This window comes from Cavia porcellus, unplaced genomic scaffold, assembly GCF_034190915.1.
Source record: "Cavia porcellus strain 051 isolate PalLab524CR breed Dunkin Hartley unplaced genomic scaffold, mCavPor4.1 scaffold_2, whole genome shotgun sequence".
Lineage (NCBI taxonomy): Eukaryota > Metazoa > Chordata > Mammalia > Rodentia > Caviidae > Cavia > Cavia porcellus.
In genome coordinates, this window is record NW_026947485.1 from 136,921,341 (window position 1) to 136,942,514 (window position 21,174).

The 21,174-nt window shown below is 49.9% G+C and overlaps 2 protein-coding genes and 1 pseudogene across 2 annotated transcripts; all 3 read right to left on the reverse strand.

Annotated features, from left to right (window-relative positions):
* Positions 1-534: 534 nt before the first annotated feature.
* On the reverse strand, positions 535-2,279 carry LOC100730246 (olfactory receptor 2G3-like). Its single transcript, XM_003479429.4, has one exon. It carries the CDS (start codon positions 1,877-1,879, stop codon positions 941-943), a length of 939 nt encoding a protein of 312 aa, XP_003479477.1. The 5' UTR covers positions 1,880-2,279; the 3' UTR covers positions 535-940.
* Positions 2,280-10,725: 8,446 nt separating this feature from the next.
* LOC100729971 (olfactory receptor 2G2-like) lies at positions 10,726-13,172 on the reverse strand (annotated as a pseudogene).
* Positions 13,173-19,440: 6,268 nt separating this feature from the next.
* On the reverse strand, positions 19,441-20,611 carry LOC100729697 (olfactory receptor 2G2-like). The gene has a single exon (XM_003479428.2). It carries the CDS (start codon positions 20,591-20,593, stop codon positions 19,586-19,588), a length of 1,008 nt encoding a protein of 335 aa, XP_003479476.1. The 5' UTR covers positions 20,594-20,611; the 3' UTR covers positions 19,441-19,585.
* Positions 20,612-21,174: the final 563 nt, after the last annotated feature.

A 21,174-nucleotide genomic window follows, 5' to 3' on the forward strand; every position in this document is an offset into this window, starting at 1 on the left:
GTGGGGGTGAAGAGGCTGGGGCTCCCTGTCTTGCAGGACCCATGGCTGCCACGGATGTGCACCTGGGTTGTGGGAGGGAAAGGTACATGCCGCAGCCTCACAGAATAAGGAGGCCCAAAGACCCACTCCAAGGACCAGGAGAACCCTGAAGGCAGAGGCCCTTTCTTGGGTCTGTAATCCTCACGTGTCAGCCAACCGAGTGCAACAGGTGCACAAATTGCAGTGTGGGGTTCATGTCAATAAAGCTACTTTTCAAAAGATGCAGTCTTTTCAGTTTCAGTGATTCTCCCAAAAAGCCTAAATCTACAATGCACATGGTAGCCGTAGTCCACAGAGAGGGGAGCCCTACCCAACTAAAAGGATAGTGCGGCCGGCTATTTGGTTTCTTTCATCCCTTGGAAATTTCTGGAATATGTCTTCAGATGAGAAATGAGAACAAATAGCTGTTACAATGAAGTGGGGCGCCTGAGCAGCTGTCTGTTCTGCTGTTGTAGATGGATCACAGAAGAAACCAGCTTGTTTACCAGTGTAACACTTTAATGGGGGACACTAGACGTAAATACAAACTTTATTTCTGGAAACCAAACAATTCGCTGAAATTTTAAAAAATGAAAACCTCATTTACTAGAGCAGAGTTGGCAAAATTGAGAATATGAGAACCTGTGTCAGAAGTGAACCATGGACACATAGCAAGGGTCACAACACAAACATGCACACACACATGCAAACACACACATGCACACACACACGCATACACACTGCTTCTCCCTGCCCAAGCTTCCAGTGACATGGACCAGGCACTATTTGCTTAGTTGTACAAGACAGAGAGCAAGGCCATCACAAAGACAAATAAGTGGGTGGCAAAGCCATTGGGGTTGAGTTTGGAGCAGCTGGTTTGGCGGATGCAGCTGATTGAGCCCAGGGCTTAACATCAGCTCCTCTAGCAGCGTATGCGTTGGGGACACAGAATCCCCAGGAGAAGTTTCCTCAGAGCCCCTTTCACGTCCTTGTTCCTCGGCGTGTAGATGATGGGGTTCAAGGCAGGCGTCACCATGGTGTAGAAGAGGGAGATGACCTTGCCCTGGTCCTGGGCGTAGCTGTCCCGGGGCTGCAGGTACATGTAGATGATGGTGCCATAGAAAATGACCACCACCATCAGGTGCGAGGAGCAGGTGCTGCAGGCCTTGTGCCGTGCCTCTGAGGATCTGATCTTCAGCAGAGCTTGAGCGATGAAGCCATAGGATACAAGGATGAGTGCAGGGGCAAGAATGAGGAACAGGATGCTAACCACAAAAAGCACCAGCTCGTTGACCGTGGTGTCCACACAAGCCAGCTTGAGGAGCGAAGGGACCTCGCAAATGAGGTGATCCAGCCTGTGGTTACCACAAAGAGGCAGCTGCAAGGTGTAGATGGCATGGACCAGGGAGTCGGCCACACCACTAAGCCAGGAGGCCATGGCCAGCTGGTGGCAGAGCTGGGGGCTCATGATAACGGCATAGTGGAGGGGTCTGCAGACAGTGACATAGCGATCTAGGGCCATCACAGCCAGGAGGACGCACTCAGTGGAGCCCAGCACCAGGGAAATATAGAGCTGCACCACACAGCCCCCATATGTGATGGTCTTCTCTGGGCCCCGCAAGTGAATCAGGGTCTGAGGGGCAAGGCTGCTGGTGAAGCAGAGGTCCAGGAAGGACAGGTTGCTGAAAAAGAAGTATATGGGGATGTGCAGTTGGGAGACTACAGTGATGGTGCCATTCCCTGCCAGGGTCAGCAGGTAGCAGAGGAGGACCAGCACAAAGAGCACTGGCTCCAGGCCAGGGTGGTCCGAGAAGCCCAGGAGGATGAAGTTGGGTTGGGCACTGTCACTGGCCTGTCCCATCCCACATGGGACCTGTGATTCCAGAGTGAAGGGACCTGGGAGCCGAGACAATGGCTGCTGCTGCTGGACCCAGGCTGCTCACCTCCTTCTCCGGTGCTGCCAACCTGCATGGAGCCACCCTCTTGTGCTGCAGTCCACTGAGTCACATCTGGGAATCACAGGTGCATTCAGCTGCGGAGCAGCTGAGACTGAGCATTAAGGATGCTCACAGTGGTTTGTGCACACAGCCTAGAGGGGACTGGCATCTCCTCAGGCTTCAGCCTTTGCAAAGTGACTGCAGGCACAGGCAGATGTGGTTGGGAAGCTCCTCCTCCTCCTCTCTCCAGTCACAGGCTCCTCATTCCCCTCTGTTCACAGCCTTGTGGGGATCCAGTAAGGGCGGGCGTGGTGCATCTACATTCTGACTAGAGGTAATACAAAACAAAGGGTTAGACAGTGAAGAACATAGAGGTTAAAAGGATATTCAAGGGTTGAACAAATACTTTTTCAAGCAGTTTTGAAGAATAAAGTAGAAGAATAAGATTATTTCCAAAGGAGAAGTGTTTGTTAATGCAGCTGACTGAGTCTAGGCCTTTGTGCGTGGGTGAGACTGATGTGAGAGAGCACAGAAGATCGTTCTCACAGGGGGACAGGGTTAGCAGTGACCAGCAGGAGACAGAAAAGCACTGACATGAATTCAAATCATCTCACACTGGCATGAGTCCACTTCCTGATTAAACAGCCAAAAAATAAGAAGTTGATCTTAAGATATATTTTATGTGCTTAGATGTTATTAAGACAGGCTAGTTAAAAGTCTTTAGTAGTCACAAAAAAATTCATCATTAATAAAGAGCTCATTAAAGAGTATTATAAAATCACTTATCACATACTTTTTAAACCCTTAGATAAATTTATTAAAACTGTAGAAATAAAGATCTCAACTTTGCAGAGCAAGCAATGAGGCTACGTCAAAGCCTGCAGGCTGGTGGTAGAGGAACCCTTTTTGTTTCTGTGCTGGAAACCTTGCTCTAGTGCTGGCAGAGAGTGTGGGAAGAGGATGTTCTGGGGGAGCTAGGGTATTGAAGCTCTCCGGGTGGGATTCAGGCTCATGCACAGGGATGGAGCCGCTGAAGTGAGGAACTGATCGGAAGTCACTGGGCAAAAGTAGCTGATGATTCAGTAGTAAATGGAGCCTCGATTTCCAGGGAAAGGAGTGTGAGCTGATGGTTTAGACGATCCTGTATTTTACTTCGTTTCCACAATGAGAATGGAAGGCAAATGTGGAAAACAGTAAATTCCCATTATGAAAACTTTATTCCCCAAGGCTCCCAGTCAGACGCTGTGCCAGAATGGCTCTTCCTGGCAAGAGTACAGTGGCCCAGCTCGGACCCCGGACTCATCTGCCCGCAGAGCCAGAGAATGGTGGGAGGGAGGTGCCAAGCAGGGCTCCTGCAGCTCACACACCTGCCCATGGCTCCTGCCCATTGCTCTGTGGACTAGGAAGCTGCGCTCTAACCTCTATAGAGCCACGAGGGTGGGGAAAACAGAGGGTCCACACTCAGTCCCCGGAGAGCGAGGCTGAACCCCACTCAAAGAAGCAGCTGGAAGAAGTGGAGCTGTCCCCCAACACAAAGCCAATGACAGCCAGCAACACAACGTGAAGGAGGCCCCTACAGAGGAGCTTCTCTTCCTGGGTTCTTAAAATGTCAGTTGGGCAAAAAGGGAAAAGAATAGGGATTTTAAAGTAAATAATAGTAGTCTAGATCGCGAAGGACTTTAAAATCCAGGTTAATACACTGGGAACAGCAATGGCCTTTGCATGAGACCGACTCAGGGACTCTTCCGTGACTACACAGGACTGGTTAGGTTAGAGGAGGGAGGTGGCAGACAATAGTGTGATAGGGGCTGAACAGTGATGGGGTGAGAGGCACTCTGCCTGGTTCTCACTGAGGCACCAGAGCAGTCACATCCATGTCCCAAGCATGGCAACCAGGGTGGCCTGCACCCCACGGGCCTCCCTAGGACAGGACACACACCCCTCACACCCCTCACTCTCTACCCATCACACCCAGCAGGGAGCCTTCTCCCCCTCCCCCACTGTGCTGGGCTCCCTGTGCCTTTTTTCCTGCCATAGTAGCAGGAGTTGCTCCAGCCCAGCTGGAGCCCCCTGCAGCCTCCCTGATTGGGCCCAGCCACACACAGCCTCCTGGACTCTGTCACTGGCCTCTTGCTCTCCCCTGTCCCCAGCCTGGCAACGCAGTGTCCATACTAGCTCCTAAGAGCATTTCTAAGTGAATCCACGGGTCCGCCCCTACCTGAAGTCCACACCTGCATAGATCTACTAAACCCCAGTTGCTGCAAGACTGAGGCACAAGCGCTGAGGCCACGGGGATCTGCAATACTAACTGCCCACTGCTGAGTCACCAAGCACTTCCTGGAGAGGAGGATGAGGCTTTCCAGTGTTCTCCTTCTCCTGGTCGTACTTTCTCCCAGGCTCTTCTGGGCATAAGATATCAAGAGGAGGAGGAAGCAGCTAAGGTCAGCACTCAGCCTCAGTGCCTCAGCTGGGCTGGGAAGTGGTGTTGGAGAAGCTAGGCTGAGCTGAAACAGGGCCTGAGATGGCACCTGGGAAAGTCTCCCTGGAGAAGGCACTGCCTCCTCCTGCCGACCTCCTTCTCTGAAGGGGGTCTCCATAAAATATGAGGGTCACAGTGCTGCAGAATGGACCGGGGTGAGTGGGTCCTTGGGGAGGGGGAGGGGCAGAGACACCCCTGGCAATGTCCTGACTGGGAGTCAGATGTGGAGCGTTGTCTTTGAGGTGCTCCCCTCTTTCCTTACCAGAGGCTCCTGAGCCTCAGACAGAGAGAGCCTGGAGGGGGTCTCAGCACAGACAAAACCTGTGAAGGGCAAGAGCAGCTGGAGGTGCCCACATCCCCCCACCACAGCTCCCCTCTTGGTCCTGAGCCTGCTGGCTGTGGACAAGCATGACGGGGACGGCAGGGTTCCTGGGGTGCCTGTGAGGCACCCTTCACCCCTGTCCATCCTGAGCAACTACTCAAGATCTGGGCTGTGACTGAATGCTTCCAAGATGCACACTGCAGTGCCCTGGCCTTTGCACTCCCTGGCATGGAGAGCCTTGGGCCAGGCTGCCCAAGGACTACCCGCCACATCCTCTCTGTCCCCCAAGTGATCCAAATGAGGCCCACATCTGACGGCTCCCATCTGTCTCCCAGACACACTGCTCTGTCACTGTGTAAAATGATCAGGCCAAAGGATCTGCCCTGATGCTTCAAGACCAGGTTCCAAGCTGGCCAGCTGGTCAGCAGAGAACCCAGCTGGAGGTCCAGCAGGCATCCTCTGACCTTCCAAATCCCACTGTTCTGTCCTCAAGCTCCAGAGAAATGATCTCTGCTTCACAATCCTAACAGCAGAGAAGGCTCCCCTGGGCAGGGCTTAGCTAAGCTGGTTCTGTCTACTGGTGGTGCCCCTGTCTATGGCCTGTATCTGCTCTGTCATCATTAGTGTTTATGGTGCACTTATGAAAGAATATTTAAACATGTTAAATTATTGATCTTGTATTTGCCAGTCTTATGACACTAACTAGCATTCAGGAATAGCTCATTTCCATATTTGACAAGAAAAATCTGAATCCCACATAATTTTCCTATTCCGTGAAGTGTCACATTATCTTAATAATATGACAAACTCAGATGTGATAAGAACTATAAATTCCTGTGTCATTCACTTCTGCAAACCCCAGAGAGATACAAGGGACTCAAGCAGACTAAACAGACCAGTCCTCACCTGCCAGCAGGAATGGCAGAGCGCACCCAAGTCCGCTTCTTCAGGGAGCCCCTTTTACTCTCTACTTCCAAATCACAGCGTTCCAGACTCACCAGACAGCTGACTGCAGATGCTATGTGCTGAGGAGTGGGGTCCCCAGCAGAGCCAAGCCTGAGAAATTGGTAATGGGTGGTGACAAGAATCGTGAATGGTCCTCATGTGGGAGAATGGACAGCCCCATGACGAGGAAGTCACTAGGGAGCAAGTGTCCCCAGCAGCAATGAGCCGAGGAGCTGCCTCCCTGCCGGGATCATCAGAGAGCAGATGGCACTGTTTCCCAGAGGCAGGGACTTCTGCTTCACTAATATTGTTCTGGGTCCTTCTACTGTGTAGAGGAAACAGGAGCCATTAGGCTAGTGCAACATCTACATACACACACACACACACACACACACACACACACACACACACTAAAAGCCAGCTTTACAACAGTGAACAGCTCTCTCAGCCCCCAAAAGCTCACCCCACTGCTGCTGTGGATTCCATGCCCCTGGAACTGCTGGCTATGAGCTTCTCTCTCTATTAACGCAAAAAACTTTGCAGTCAAATTATCTGGATAAAAATATTTACTTTTACCATCTCTCCTGCAATCTTATTCTTTACTCTTAGAACTCTAAATATTGTGCACATCCACCTGCATTCCAGGGTCCACATCCATGTTCTCCCAACAGAATTCATCCAGTTGGCGCTGCACTGATCACGCGTCAGGTTCCTCCTGGGTGCAGATTGATGCACCCAAGTTTAGTTCACATCTCCACGAATTACACACCTCAAGTACCCATCCTTTAAACCTGAACCCTCATTCTCACCACATTTCCTATAAAACCCTGGAACAGCACCACCGTTCCAACCATGCAAGTCACGGGTCCACCTTTGATTTTGATTTTAGTAATATTATCATCTCTGTCTCTATCCAACAAAACAAATGTATGTATTGTAGCCCCAAATACTTCGCAGTTTTAACCACAAAGACCTTCACGAACCTGCCCACATCATCCCGGCCTCACAATAACCAATGTTAGTTGTATATAATTTGAAGGCTCAGAAAGTATCTTGCTATGTTGTAATTGCTTCATTAAATTAAGAAAACACTGAATCCAAAGTCAGTGTGAAGGGCTGTGCGTTTAGCTCCACAGCAAAAGTGCCTTCCTGGCAAGCCCAAGGTCCTGAGTTCAATTCCCAGTACAAAAATAAATAAGTAAATAAAATGAGCAAAGTCCTTGGGGAGCTAAGTGGCTGAGGCAGATCTGGGTCAGGACACATAGCATGTCCGTCTCTGGGTTCTGCGGAGTGAGGTCTGCAGTTCCTTGCATGGTGGCCCAACACCATCGGAACACTGGCCAATGGGCAAAGCTGTTTATTTACAAATCTCTGATTCCTCTCCATCCACGACATCCAGGATCCTACACTGTGCCTGCACTGGATGGACTGCTTGGATTCTCCGCTAAGTACGTAGCCTCCTTCAGATTTGAACAGTTTTCTACGTGAAATATGCTGGCAGAGCTTGTGATATTAGTTTGGGAAGAAAATGGATCATTTAAGGTGTTTTATTAAAAACTATTTCCCTGGAGTTCACTTGTGCCCTATTTAATTGGCACTGGGACACAGAGGTGCCCAGACAATGCACAGACACACTCTGCCCCTGCCTTTGCCTTCATCAGGGCTCCCCACGATGAGTGGAGCAGAGTCTCAGCATGCCCTGGAGTGCTGGGCTGCTCCAAGTCCCAGCCTGGGGCCCGAGATGGGCTCCTTGAAGGTCTGCTGGCCCCCAAAAGGAGGCCTCTTCCATGCGCTCATGCATGTGCAGGCCAGCAGACAGGGCTCAGCCCCTCAGGCTCTGCACCTCTCCCATAGGCTCAGTCCCTGAGTGAGAGCAGTGTCCTCACAGAATCCCAGCCCACTGCTTCCTGAATGCCTGGCTCGCATTGCTGGGCTCTTTACCCATTTTGTGTTTCCAGCTCAGTCATTAAAATACACTGTTTCTCTGTCACCGTCTCAGGTTCCTCACTGGCGAAAGCTCTAACCTCCATCCTATCTCCTCTCTCTCCTCCCACTTCTGAGCTAGGACAAGCGTCCCTGAGGCAGTGAACCCCCAGCCCTTACCCATCCCAGTCCCCTCAGATGACCACTTCCACGTCCCCCACTTAACCACATTCCTGCCGGGCTGCACCTTCCAAGACCCCAGCCATCCCACAATGGGACGGGTTTGGCAAGCCAAGCTGACCCTGGGCAGTGATGGCCCAGTGAAAGTGACCAGATGCTTATCAACAAATAGCCTCATGCTCCAGTCTTCTGAAAATGCCTATCTGGCTACAAAATAAAGCTTAGTATAAAGTTTTGATAGATATAGACCCTACATTCGCTACCCAAATTTGAGCCAGGATTTACAGATGCTCCGCATCAATTGGGTGAAATTAGTTTCATGTTTGTTCCATGATTAAGAAATGAGTCCACTCATTGAACACAGCTGTTTGCAGTCTCTCTGTTTGAGTGTCCACTTTGTAATCTTTGATACTGTGATTTGAGCAACTATTTCTAAGATGATAATATGTAATCTATTAACAGGTGATTTCTTACTGTTTTTTTTTTTTTTTGTAGTTCTGTATTACGTGTAGCCTTACACCGCTTTGTTTTGTTTTGTGTTTTTCTCTTTTTCCTTTTAAATAAAATTTAAAAAAAAAGAAAATGAGAAAGATTGAATAATCTTTCCTCAGAAAATTATGAACATAAAAAAAAAAAAAAAGAAAGAAATGAGTCCACCAAATTCAGCACTAGAACACGTCCTAGAGACAATATCAACTGTATTCGGGAGGGAGCTTTTATGAGTTTTTAGCTCAAATACACAGTGTTTTAGAGCCAGGGTGTCTGGGGTGTTGAAAGCTGTGTAGAAAGGAGGACAGTGTCTTGGAAGCAGAGGAGAACAGGGAGGCCCTGGGAAGACCTGGGAAGGGCCCCTGTGGTTAGCAATGCTTGCCCTTAGCTGTGTTACCTTGCTCAAAACACACTTTTTAAGGAATTCTAAATGTCGGAGGAAGGTTCAAAGAGCTAGCAAAGCCCACAGCAATGAGAGAACAGAAGCCTGTAGGGGATTTGCATAACATCTGTGAGAAAACTCTCCAGGTGTGGGATGCAGAAGAAGGCACGGGAGGCACCTAGGCCACACCTCCCTCCGCGTCTGCCCTGGAAATCCGCTCTCCTGCACCTCTGCCCATTTCCCAGAGTCCTCCCCGGCCACCCCTGAGCTCTGCTGAGGTTAGGGTAATCATCAGTCACACAGGGATTCCAAGTGCCTCTCTGATACTCAGGCTCATCGCTCCTGCTCTCTTTCCTGCACAGACTTTATCCTAACTTTATTGCAACGATTTTCTTGCAGCTGGTAAATAATGATTCATCTTCTATATTGGTAACAAAGTCAAGTGAGACACATATCTTTTTTTAGTGTCCTCCTTTTACATGATATTAGCACAATGGGGTTCAGTACTCACTCACCAAAAACATAATTAATGAGCAAATAAGTGCCTGGAAAATTAAAGATTGAAAAGACAGAAGGTGCACAATGCACTGTCTTCCTCATTAGACTACTGGTGCTGCTTGACAGTCCACAGTGAGGGTTCATTTCCCAATGTCCTACTCTTCCCTGGAAATGACCATAGCATGTGGACCCAGAATTCCCCCCAGATCCCTGCTCACCTCACCGAATGTGTTTCAGTGTCAGTTGGAACCCAAAGCTTTATTGCCTACAATAGACTACGTTAAAGACAGCACAAAGACTTTATTCCTGAGTATTGTCAGGAGAAAAGAGACTCACCATTCCAGTGGAGAAGTAGGCCGAAGTGAGTCCAGCCTGGCTCTGTGGACTCTGCAGTCCTGTGCAGGGTGGGGGTTACCACAGAATCCAGGGGCTCAGGAGTGGTTCTGGGTGGACTAAGGGTGGAATAAGGGTGGACTAAGAGTCCCTTAGAGGGCCATGCAGAGGTGCCCAAGCACTGCATTGAGGCACAGAGTCCATGCGTTTCAGCACTCACTACAGTGCGTGAAAAGAAAGAGCGATGCCAACACTTCCCAGGATAAAGACATGAAATGCCCTGGTTCTCAGGGAAGAAATTGCATGGACAAGGTGGTTTCCAGTGCTGAATGAAGATGACTGTTTTAGCATGAATACTATAAGATATTAGACAAAGTTTGTATCTGGATGATAATTCTGAAAATTTCTAATAAGGATCTTTATATGTGAACACTTCAGGGTTATAATAAAAGTTATGACTTGTGTAAATCTGGAGAAAATCTGGAGTGCAGCATGGGGTAATTCACTGTTTCCTTGGTTCGTTGTTCACTTAGAGAACAGATAGCACCAGCAGAGCAGAGGACCATGGATGAGAAATTGGAGAGGAAGAAACACACCAGGGTAGAAGCCTGGGTTCCAGGCAAGACACCGGAGTGATCACTGAGCCCTTAAATGGTCGGTCAGTAGGTACAGGAGCAGGCTGATCACACACAGAGTTCCCTTAACTGCAATGACCAGAGAGACCCAAGAGGCGAACCCTGTTGTGCTGATCTCCTGGGTCCCCCTCACCTCCCCAGGTCCTAAGCCTGCTCCCGCAGGCTGGGACACAACTGAAAACTGTGACATGGTTCAAAGGAGAGACAACATTAGGTCACAAAGAGCACACTACACATGTAATCCCTGCACTTTGGGAGGCTAAGGCAGGAGGGTCAAGAGTTTGAGCCCAGTGTGGCAATTTAGCAAAACTTTGTCTCAAAATAAAAATAAAAGGGCTGGGAAGGTCCTGGGTTTAATCTCTAGTACTGAAAAAAAATCACTTTGAATCTTCAAAAGCAATTTTGAATAATATTCAAAAGCGTCAAGAAAAAAGATCCCAGTTGTATATTACACATATTGATATAAAAATAAATACAGCAAATTTTACAAGTGTTCGAGGAACATTCATAGACTTTACTGGATGAAGAGCTTCTATATAAAGCAGCACATTCATATACTGTAATAAAGTTTTTATTTGGTTACAAAGTCATGACATACAGGTTCAAGGAAACACCCTCATTAAATGTTTTAGTTCAAATATAAAACAGTTGCAGTCAAAGTTTACTCCTAAGTACACAAATTTGTCTTGGAAAGGATCAGCTTGATCACAACAACAAACTCTCAGTCGGCCGACCCTCAGGGTCTCCTCCAAGGTCCTGTATCCTCCCCTGCCACTGCCAGTGCTCCTGGAGCCGGCTTCCCCTGTTTGATGCCACAGCCGCCCTGTGGGAGCTGCACACCCTCCTTGTCCCCTCCCTTCTCCACCCAGTTCTGCAACTTACAGAAATCGCAACCTCAAAGTTATAAAAATATATGTTCTGTAATAGAAAAGCAGCACTACAATAATAATAAAAGGAGCTGTAACTTACACCTCCTGTGAGCCACAGGACATTGGACATCAGCACTGTGCCTCAGGACAGTATGGGCACACTGGTCCTCAGGATCTACCACAGAACTGAGAGACCAGACACAGGGTTCCAGGCACCTAAACCTGAACCTGATCCTAAGCTGTCACTCACCTGTGCATCCTGTCCCCACGATCCAGGCGAGGAACCAGAATTCAGGTCCCTGATAGCTCACCTAGAGGACATCCACCTCACTGTAGCCTTGAAAACAAACAACACTGTGTCCATCCAGAGATGGGAAAGTTCAGAGACCACTGTGTCACCTCCACCTAACAGAAAAAGAGGCAAGCTGGTCTCCCAAGATCACCCTAATCTGAACAAATTTCGACTTGAACTAAATCTCATGAATGCCACATTTATATTTTGCAGAAACAACTCCAAGCTAAGATTAATGGAAGATCCACCCTGCAGGATTAATGAGTAATGGCCAAGTCCCAGGTTCTGCACCACACAGGATGCCACCCTCTGCGGCACCACCTTGACCACCCTTACAATCTTGTGAAACTTATACCCAAGACATACTTCAGGGCCCTCTTCAGTGCTGCCTGCACTTCCTGGTTCCTCAGGGTGTAGATTGGAACGTTGAGCACAGGCATCACCGCCGTGTAGAAGAGGGAAACAAATTTGCCCTGGTCCTTGGAGTGGCTCCTGGCTGCAGGTACATGAAGATGATGGTGCCATAGAAGATGACCACCACCAGCAGGTGGGATGAGCAGGTGCCCAAGGCTTTGCGCCTGCCAGCAGCTGACATTTGCACTGGCCCAGCACAGCCCAGTCGATCAGGCTGTAAGAGCCCAGGATGAAGGAGACGGGCACCAGCAGGAACAGGACCCTGGCCACGAAGAGCTCAGTCTCATTGAAGCTGGTGTCCACACAGGCCAACTTGATGAGCACTGGGACCTCACAGAAGAAGTGGTCCACAAGGCGGTGCCCACAGAGGGGCAGCTGCAGGGTGAGCGTGGACTGCACCAGGGTGGTGGCCATGCCACTGAGCCAGGCCATGGATGCCAGGGCGTGACAGAGCCGGGGGTGCATGACAGAGGCATAGTGCAGAGAGCGGCAGACGGCGACATAGCGGTCATAGGACATCATGGCCAGGAGGACACACTCTGTGGAGCCCAGCACATGGGACACATAGAGCTGGACCACATAGCCTCCATAGGAGATGGACTTGTCTGTACCCCCCAGGTTGACAAGGAGCTGGGGGATGATGCTGCTGATGAAGCAGAGGTCCAGGAAGGAGAGATGCAAAAGGAAGAAGTATATAGGAGTGCAGAGCTTGGGCTTCAGGCAAGACATTAGAATGATAGCACTGTTCCCCAAAATGGTGAGTAGATACAAAACCAGGATGACCGCAAACAGTGCTTCTCTTAATTGTGGATGCCCAGAGAACCCCAAGAGAATGAACCCCATCGTCGCACTGCTGTTGTTGGTCTGCCTCACCATCCCCAGGGAGTAATCAAGGCTCCGAAGGCCAGGGTTCACTGAGAAAGTCACCATGGTGCTCACAGGCCCAGTCTTGACTGGGCTGCCTGCAGGAGGAGTGCTGGGTGTCACCCTCCAGGAGCTGAGTCCTTGCACACGTGGTCCCAGTGCCTGCTTCGTGGGCACAGCGGGCTCTCGAATGCCTGGCTTAGCGATGGCTCAGGGAACAGCAATGAACTTTTAGATCATCCTTCCCACCTTACCAGTTCGCCTCTGGATACCACTCGCCCTCAAGCTGCAGAAAAGGAGAAACTCAGGTAATTCCAACTGGACCAGAAACCTGAGGTTTTCTTTCAGCAATTTTCAATGAAATAGGAAAATTCATGTTTAATCTTCTCAAAGTGTAGAAAGTGGTCGCAGAATTATGTGGCTGAAATACTCTAGACCTGATTCTCACCAGTGAAAAATGACCCTGTCCTGGAGAGCTCCTGGGGTCTGAACCAAGCTGCGCAGAGAAGGGTCAGCTCATGAGTCTGTGTCTCCCTTCCTCCTGGCCCAGCGCTAACCCTAACTCTGTCTCTCTGCCCCTCCTTGCTGCCCTTGTCTGTCTTTCTGTCTTGCCTGCCTCCTGTAACAGGCATCCAGCATGTCCTCAGCCTTTACCTAGCTCTTAGTAAAGAAATGTGTCTCTAGGATCTTAGCTCCCTTCTTCCTGGTCACTTGCCCTGTAAGTGTGACCTCGAAGGGTCAGCCTCACCTGGCTCCTGAGGTGCATAATTAAAGAGATATTTATTCCCAAGTGAGCCTCGCACCTGGTGTGATCCCCAAATAAACACTGCTTCTTGTTCATCAGCTGCTGCTACTCAGGAAGATGCTGATGGCGGCATCATGTGAAGGCCAGCCCTCCCTGTGGACCCGCAGTTACCAAGGAAGCCAGTTCCTTTCCTGTTCTGCTGAAAAGGTGCCCACACTTGCCATACTTGCTAATTATGGGTTGTTGTTATCATTACCACCACGGTTAGTTCTGGGGGTACTGGGGATTGAACACAGCAGCAGCCTCAGCCTTTCTACATGGCAGAAATAGTCCTCTAAGCTCTGGGGACACAGCTCAGCGGGACAGTGCCCACTCCACCAGAGTGAGGGCCAAGGATCCCCGGGGAGACAGAGTGCTTTACTGGTCTGTGCTGCTTTAGCCTTTGCCCATAACTCCCTGCTCTGATAAGGGATGGATTTTAGTTTTTAGCATTTTGCGACTTTGTTCCTGACCAGGTTCTATGTGTGTCTGTTCAGAAGATCTTGTGGGATTCACAGACCCAGGGCCGCAGAGCCAGCAAACTTGCTAATCCATCCACAGAGCAGCCTCCAGAGGGTTACTTTCCTGGGTTCTCTCTATCTTTGTTCCTCCTTTGTTTCCAAAGAATAAAACACAGTTGTCAACTAGCAGACACCTGTAAAGTGAGCAAGGAATGAAGCCAAGAATCCAGTACAAAAACTTCACTCATCTGTTCTCAACTAGAGCTGCCACCAGTGCTGTGCTTCCCCCCACACAGCTGAATATTTCTCCTTCCATCTGCTCCCTCTCCAGCACTGCAGAGCACACATGGCTGGATGGGGATCCATGCACAGCTGCTCTGCTGAGTCGTCGGAAGGACTTGGTCCCTGTGCAGACAGCACCTGACCGGGACACACAGAGCAAGAGCAGTAGCAAACTGCCCAGTATTCACAAGAACCTTCTGCAAGCCCTGCCTGGTAACCTTCCTGTAATTCCAGCCCTCTGGAAGACTGAGACAGGAAGATCTTGAGCTCAAACAGAGCCTGGGCAGTTTGCCAGCTTATGGAGACTGATTCAAAGCAAAAACCAAATGATAAGATCGGGAGAAGTAGTTCAGTAAAGACCCTGTGTTCAATCTCCAGTACAAGATATATATGTGTGTGTGTGTGTGTGTGTGTGTGTGTGTGTGTGTGTGTAATAATAATCCAGAATTAGCAAGTGTGGCCAGTTTAACACTATTTCAGGAGAGGATTCATAAAATTTACCTCAAATAGAGATTTCCTTACAAAGTAACTGATGAAGATACGTAGAAAATAATTTATACTTCCATTATAAAATCACAATATCTGGCAAAACATCAAGTTACAGCAAGAAAATCTAAGGAAGTGAGATGAAATAGTAAAATGCAAGGAGAGAAGCATCAGAGCAAGATGTTTGGGGTACTGGGGAGCGAACACAGCCGCATCCCCAGCCTTTGTGCACACAGCCCCCTAGTACCCATAATCCTCTAAACTAGGCACACTGCTCAACCTCAGGGCACCCACCAAGCCCTAGTGAGGCCCGAGCCCCTCCCTCCCAGGACCTGTGCAGACATCAGCTGCCCACCGACAGGACAGGAGGCCGCCACAATGCGTGCCGTGTCCACCACAATGTGTACTGCATCAGGATGTCCCCAGCTTCTGTGGTGCCCGGGAAACAGTACTGAGGGTACCCTCCCGGGCTTTCCTGATGCCCCACAGCTCCCACCCTCCTAGAGTCACCTTGCTCAGCCAGTGCCAGCCAGGCTGGAAGCTCCTGTGACTCAGGCTCCAAGGCCACTGTACTAGCTTATGTCTGATGCTCCCAGAGCCCCCAGCTCTCACTGGTGGCTGGGCCTAGAGCGTGTGCTGCTGGGATGAGGGGCTTGAGCACTGCCTGTCCAAAGGGTGAGCAGCCCACCTAAGATACAAGGGACAGAAAGAGGCTCCTCACTGGCTCCCTGTTGCTGCCTCCTGCCTGCCATGGGCTGCTCCTCTTCTGTGATGCACCTCTGCCCCACCACCTGCTTTGGAGCAGCTGACTGTGGGCTGAAACCTCTACACACTATGAGGCAAATAAATCTTTCCTCTTTTAAGTTGTAAATGTCAGGTTTTTTTGTCTCTGCAATGAGAAGCCAGCCCCGTAGGTGCAGAAATATAAACTCTTGGTGTAGGGGAGACTGCTCAAGAAGGAGGAGGAGAAGGATGGGAGATGTGGGAAGCATTCACCCTCAGGGGTCAATGCAGTTGGGCAGGGCAGGGGAACCCCAAGCCGCTGGTGAGAGGGAGCCAGGGCTGCATTTGTCCATCTGCTCTGGAGCTGAGTCCCTGACTGGTCAGTGACCCAAGTGGGCCTTGCAGATCCAATTCAGGGCCTATCAGCCCTATTAGACAGGCTCTGGACCACAGCCTGGGGTTTGAGAAGCCTGCAGCCAGTAGCGAAGCTTTGCACTGGAAGGGTTGGGCTTAGTTTTAATTTTATAAATATAGAAAATGCAAGAATGATTAGTCTAACCCATTTTTGGCTACCTTTGGGGACCTTGGTATTGGGAGCGAGGAAGGAACAAGAAAAAAAGGCTTTGAAATAGAGACCCAGGAAAGGACTAACATGCAGTACACAGACCTCCCAGCCTGCTGGTCACTTTCATGCCATCGTGACCAGCCTGGTCTTTGCTGCCTCCCGGCTGTGTCCAGCCAGAGAGGGCTTCCTGGCTTCGGGACGCCCTCCTCCTCTCTGCTGCTCTGGTTGCTGGATTAGAGTGGATGTGAGACGGTTTTCCTGTGAAGGTCCAGGTTCATGCCAGCTTCTCAGAAAGGACAAGTGGAAGATAAGGGGCGTGACATCCCTGGCTGGCAGCCACTTGTGCTCACAGTTGCTGACTTCCTCCATACTCCTGCCCGGAAGATGCCGTGAGGACCTCTATCCACATCCCACATCTGTTGCGGGGTCCCCTGGCCATGGGCAGGAGTGTCACAGGAGCTCAGGAGCAGGATGCACTCCCTTGGGAAGGTGTCAGAGGGAAGTGAGCCATGCCAGGGTCCCTGGCCCTCAGAGCAGAAACATGAGGATGCTCCAGCCTCCTCCATGGCATTCAGGACTGTGCATGAGGGATAGGTACGTGTGCAGGTTAACATGGCATAGTCATGTCCCAGAAGGCCTGGGGAATTACTGTCACTCCCCATGGAGAAAAGCAACTCAAGAAATGCCCGTAACCTTCATGGAAAACACTGCACAGCCCCATTCCTGCCTGTCCCTAGGGACGTAGGCAAGAAGGTGCTGTGAGCATGGAGCTTCCAACAGCCTTGCCAATTAAATTTGCCCTGATTGATCCCTGCACTGCAATGCTGGTGCATGTAGCAGAAACATGGGGTCCTACAACAGCCTGGCACAGAGTCCTGGGCTCAGCCCAGCTCCAAGGTCCAATGGACACTGAGGGAGCCCAACGAGACAGACCAGGCCAAAGCTTGGGTGCTGTTCTCAACCCTTCCACTGGTGCAAGGGAATAATTTTATCCTACCCCTCCTGCCCACTCTTACATTCTTGTGTTTTTTGTTTAAAGAAGTAAAAACTGTCAAGTCATCATGTTACCCCATTCATATATATAACTTTGTGTTTTTATGCATCTGTTGCAAGGTAAATTTAAGTTGTGTAAAGGACCAGCGGGACAGCTCTCCTTCAGTAAAGAGCAGCTACTCCACCTTGGCTAAACCGGGCCCTGTTGCCATGTAATGATGCTGTTTCCTTTGCCCATCAGTTGGCCCTAAGCAATATGAATAGGTCGGGCACCAGGGGTGCTTGTGTGAATTCTTTGAAGCCAAGCAACAGTCCTGCGTCCCCTTTTAAATGGTTGAGCCCAGCGGACTCACACAGCTCTAGGTCTGTCACCTGGGTTCCAGCCTCAAAGTAAGAGGCTAAGACTTCCCAAGGCAGAAAAGGTTTGCACATTGGAACTGAAGCAACTGCCCCTCCACAAACGTTAAATGCTACCTCATTTATGTTATGCAGCCTGACCTTTCTGCATGTCTTTCTCTCTGCATGCTGCAGAGGCGCTTTCTGGCCATGTAGCCAGCTCAGCTCACAGTACTCAAGTAATTCCCACCATTCCATCGTCACTCATCCTGGAGACGCTTCCTTCTCCCTGAATGAATAAATTCTGGGTGAGGCCCTGGGTCAAGGCCTTTGCTTCATAAAACTCCATCCGGACTGGACTCAGGACACCTTGGCTCCCTGTAACTGTAACTGTGTCTTAGTGTTTTTGCCATCGCACTGGAGGTGAAGGACTGGAGTTAAGTTGCTGGGATTCCAATAATCTATCTGCAGGATTGCAAACATAAACTTCCCGAACCACGAGGAGGACAAAAAAAGGCTTTCAATAGTTTTGGATTTTGAAAGGAGTAAAAATTAAGCTTTGCTTTATTATTATCAAAACATAAGAACCCTCCACCTCCTCGGATTACCTAACCTTCTGCTGTCACCCGTGAAGGATTTCCTAAGCTGTATCGTGCCTAATGAGTCCATGCTCCTTTGTGTCCTATTTTGTGCAGATCAATTTGTCCCATTTTGCTCCCAGTTCAGAGAGACTCGTGTGCTGGTCAGCAGAGGGAGGCTAAGCCACACCACTGTGTCACACACACAAGCCCTGGGTCTCCCTGTGACCTCAGAGGAAATGCCCTTGGTGTTACCGACACAGATCATTCCTGCTTGAGGAGGCTCTGACCCTGTTTTAAGATGTCAGCTCCTTTACACTCACCTCTGGGTCTTCCTTGCTTACACACTAACACACTCATAATCTAGCAAACTGTTCAAGGTGATGTGTCACTGCCCAGATAATGTTAACTTACAACTACATCAATTTAAAATACAAATACCAAAATGGAAGAAAAGCCTGTAGATATTAACCTTACATTTTGATTGATATAAATTTTATAAATCTTTTGCTAAATGTGAGAGTTTTTTCCATAACATTGATCTCTGTCCTTTGATAATGGGCAATTTACAGTGAGCATCTATCAAAAACCAGGAGACCACTCACAGAACGCCTGAGAAGTTAGAGGTCTTCTTTAAAATATGTGCCCTTAATGCCCCTATAATTGAATAAATTTATCACTTCTTAAAAGACACGTAAGTTCCATGATGAGTTAACTCAGTGAGAAATCCCATGTGGTGTTTGAAATTGCACACAGTCAATAAAGAATAAAAGAACAGAATGTGTAACAACAGTGGCCACTCTGTGATCAGTGTCTCCTGCCAGGCAAAAAGTCCAGGGCAGCAGTCCACAGGAACTTCAGAGAGGCTGCTGGAAGCCAGGCAGGAGTGGTCTGTGATCCCATCACTTCTGGGCAGTTAGCAACTTAGCAAGATTCTCTCTCTCTCTCTCTCTCTCTCTCTCTCTCTCTCTCTCTCTCTCTCTCTCTCTCTCTCTCTCTCTCTCTCTGTCCTGAGCATATAACCAAGGGTGAAAGCAGCCTCAAGTACCACCAAACACAACAAGAAAACCACACAAAAATGCTGCACTGCAGAGAAGTGGGCAAAATGGAGAGCAGCCAAAAGGTGCTGCACAGCATCATCACCAGTGACAGGCACAGGCGACAGAGGGGACCAGAGAAGACAAAGTGATTCTCATCTCCTCAAACAGAGCTCAGAGGGGAGGAAGCAGAGCCCAGGAGCCCGTAAGTCCGTGGTGCTGTTAACCCTGAGGCTGTGTTCATATTGTCCCTCAGGCAGGCAGACGCAGTGCAGTTCACCCTGAGGATAAACTAGGTCCAAACTGCACCCTGAACACAGGGGCGCCCATGCATGGACGGATTTAACGAGGGGACCATGTCACAGCACAATGCCGTTCCCTGAGCCACAGTGGGGAGAGGAACACACAAGGCTGGAAGCATCTAAGAGGAGATGGAAGGGCCAGCTCCCCAAGGCAAGGCAGCAGAGGTGGATGATCCTGCTTTTGGGCCTGTCAACTGACTGAGTACTCCAGTCTCCACAAAAATTGCAGGCATAATGGAGGCATCCAACCTGTGGCTGAGGTCATTACATGGAATGAATTTAAACAGAACCAGGATTTCCTTTTAGTTCATACAGTTTAACACCATGCAGCCCTATCTGTAGGTGGTGCAAGGTCCAGCTGCAGTGTCAGCTCTCAGCATGTCTAATCGTGAGGGTCGGGTCAAGCTAACTTCCAACTGCTCTCCTGAGACCCTCGTGTGTGTCCTGAGGATAACCCATCAACGGACCCACCACCTGATAGAGAAACAGTTGCTACTCTGGCTGTGTCTGTGGATCTCCTGAGGATCAGAAAGGCGCCCCCAAACTGTGCCGAGAGCTCTCTTCAGTGCCACCTTCACCTCCTGGTTCCTCAAGGTGTAGATGAGAGGATTGAGCACGGGTGTCACCACCGTATAGAAGAGGGAAACAAATTTGCCCTGGTCCTTGGAGCGGCTGCTGGCTGGCTGCAGGTACATGAAGATGATAGTGCCATAGAAGATGACCACCACCAGCAGGTGGGATGAGCAGGTGCCCAAGGCTTTGCGCCTGCCAGCGGCTGACATGATGCCCAGCACAGCCCGGGCGATCAAGCTGTAAGAGCCCAGGATGAAGGAGACAGGCACCAGCAGGAACAGGATGCTGGCCACGAAGAGCTCAGCCTCATTGAAGCTGGTGTCCACACAGGCCAACTTGATGAGCACTGGGACCTCACAGAAGAAGTGGTCCACAAGGCGGTGCCCACAGAGGGGCAGCTGCAGGGTGAGCGTGGACTGCACCAGGGTGGTGGCCATGCCACTGAGCCAGGCCATGGATGCCAGGGTGTGACAGAGCCGGGGGTGCATGACAGAGGCATAGTGCAGAGGGCGGCAGATGGCAACATAGCGGTCATAGGACATCACAGCCAGGATGACACACTCTGTGGAGCCCAATGCAAGGGACACATAGAGCTGGACCACACAGCCTCCATATGAGATGGACTTGTCTGCACCCCCCAGGTTGACAAGGAGCTGGGGGATAATGCTGCTGGTGAAGCAGAGGTCCAGGAAGGAGAGGTGTGAGAGGAAGAAGTACATGGGGGTGCAGAGCTTAGCGTCCGAGAGGAACAATAAGATAATGGTGGTGTTGCCCACCAGAGTCATGAGGTACAGCAGCAAGGTCACCCCAAAGAGAACCAGTTCCAGCTGGGGCCGCTCAGAGAACCCCATCAGAATGAACCCAGAGAGGGCGCTGCCATTAATCCACCACATGGCTCTTGCCTGGTCATGCACCCCCGTAAGGATGTCTCACCCTCATGAAACCACAGCACTTCAGGCCACCAGTCTGACAACGAAGACCTGGGTTCAAGAAATAACACTTCAGACACAAGTGAAGAGAAAAGATGAAAGTGAGCATGTCAGGGTACACAATACTTGGCATCCCAGCAGGCTTCCGACCAGGACTCCTGGCCACGGGTTCCTCCCCAAAGCTGGAAGATAAATGCAAGCCAGAAGCAACCAAGAAAGAGCTTTCCTTCAGTTTCATTATCATCATTTTTTCAGTGTGAAAGGCTGGAAGCCAAGTGCAGCCTGGGCAGTTTAGACCCTTGGCTTGACCCTGAAGAAGTGAAAGAAGAGAAGACTTTTGCCTGCAAATGGATAGGTTAGCAAATTAACAGGAAGAAAGGACCCAGCAAATCATGTGGAATAAAACGAGGACCCTGTGGTTAGGTACAGGTCTCCTCTGTTCCCTCCCAGGCCAGCCAGTGCCAAGGATCTGACTGACCATAATTGAACTCCAAGAATAACCTGAGATCATCACTGACCTCACACACACACATGCAGCATCACAG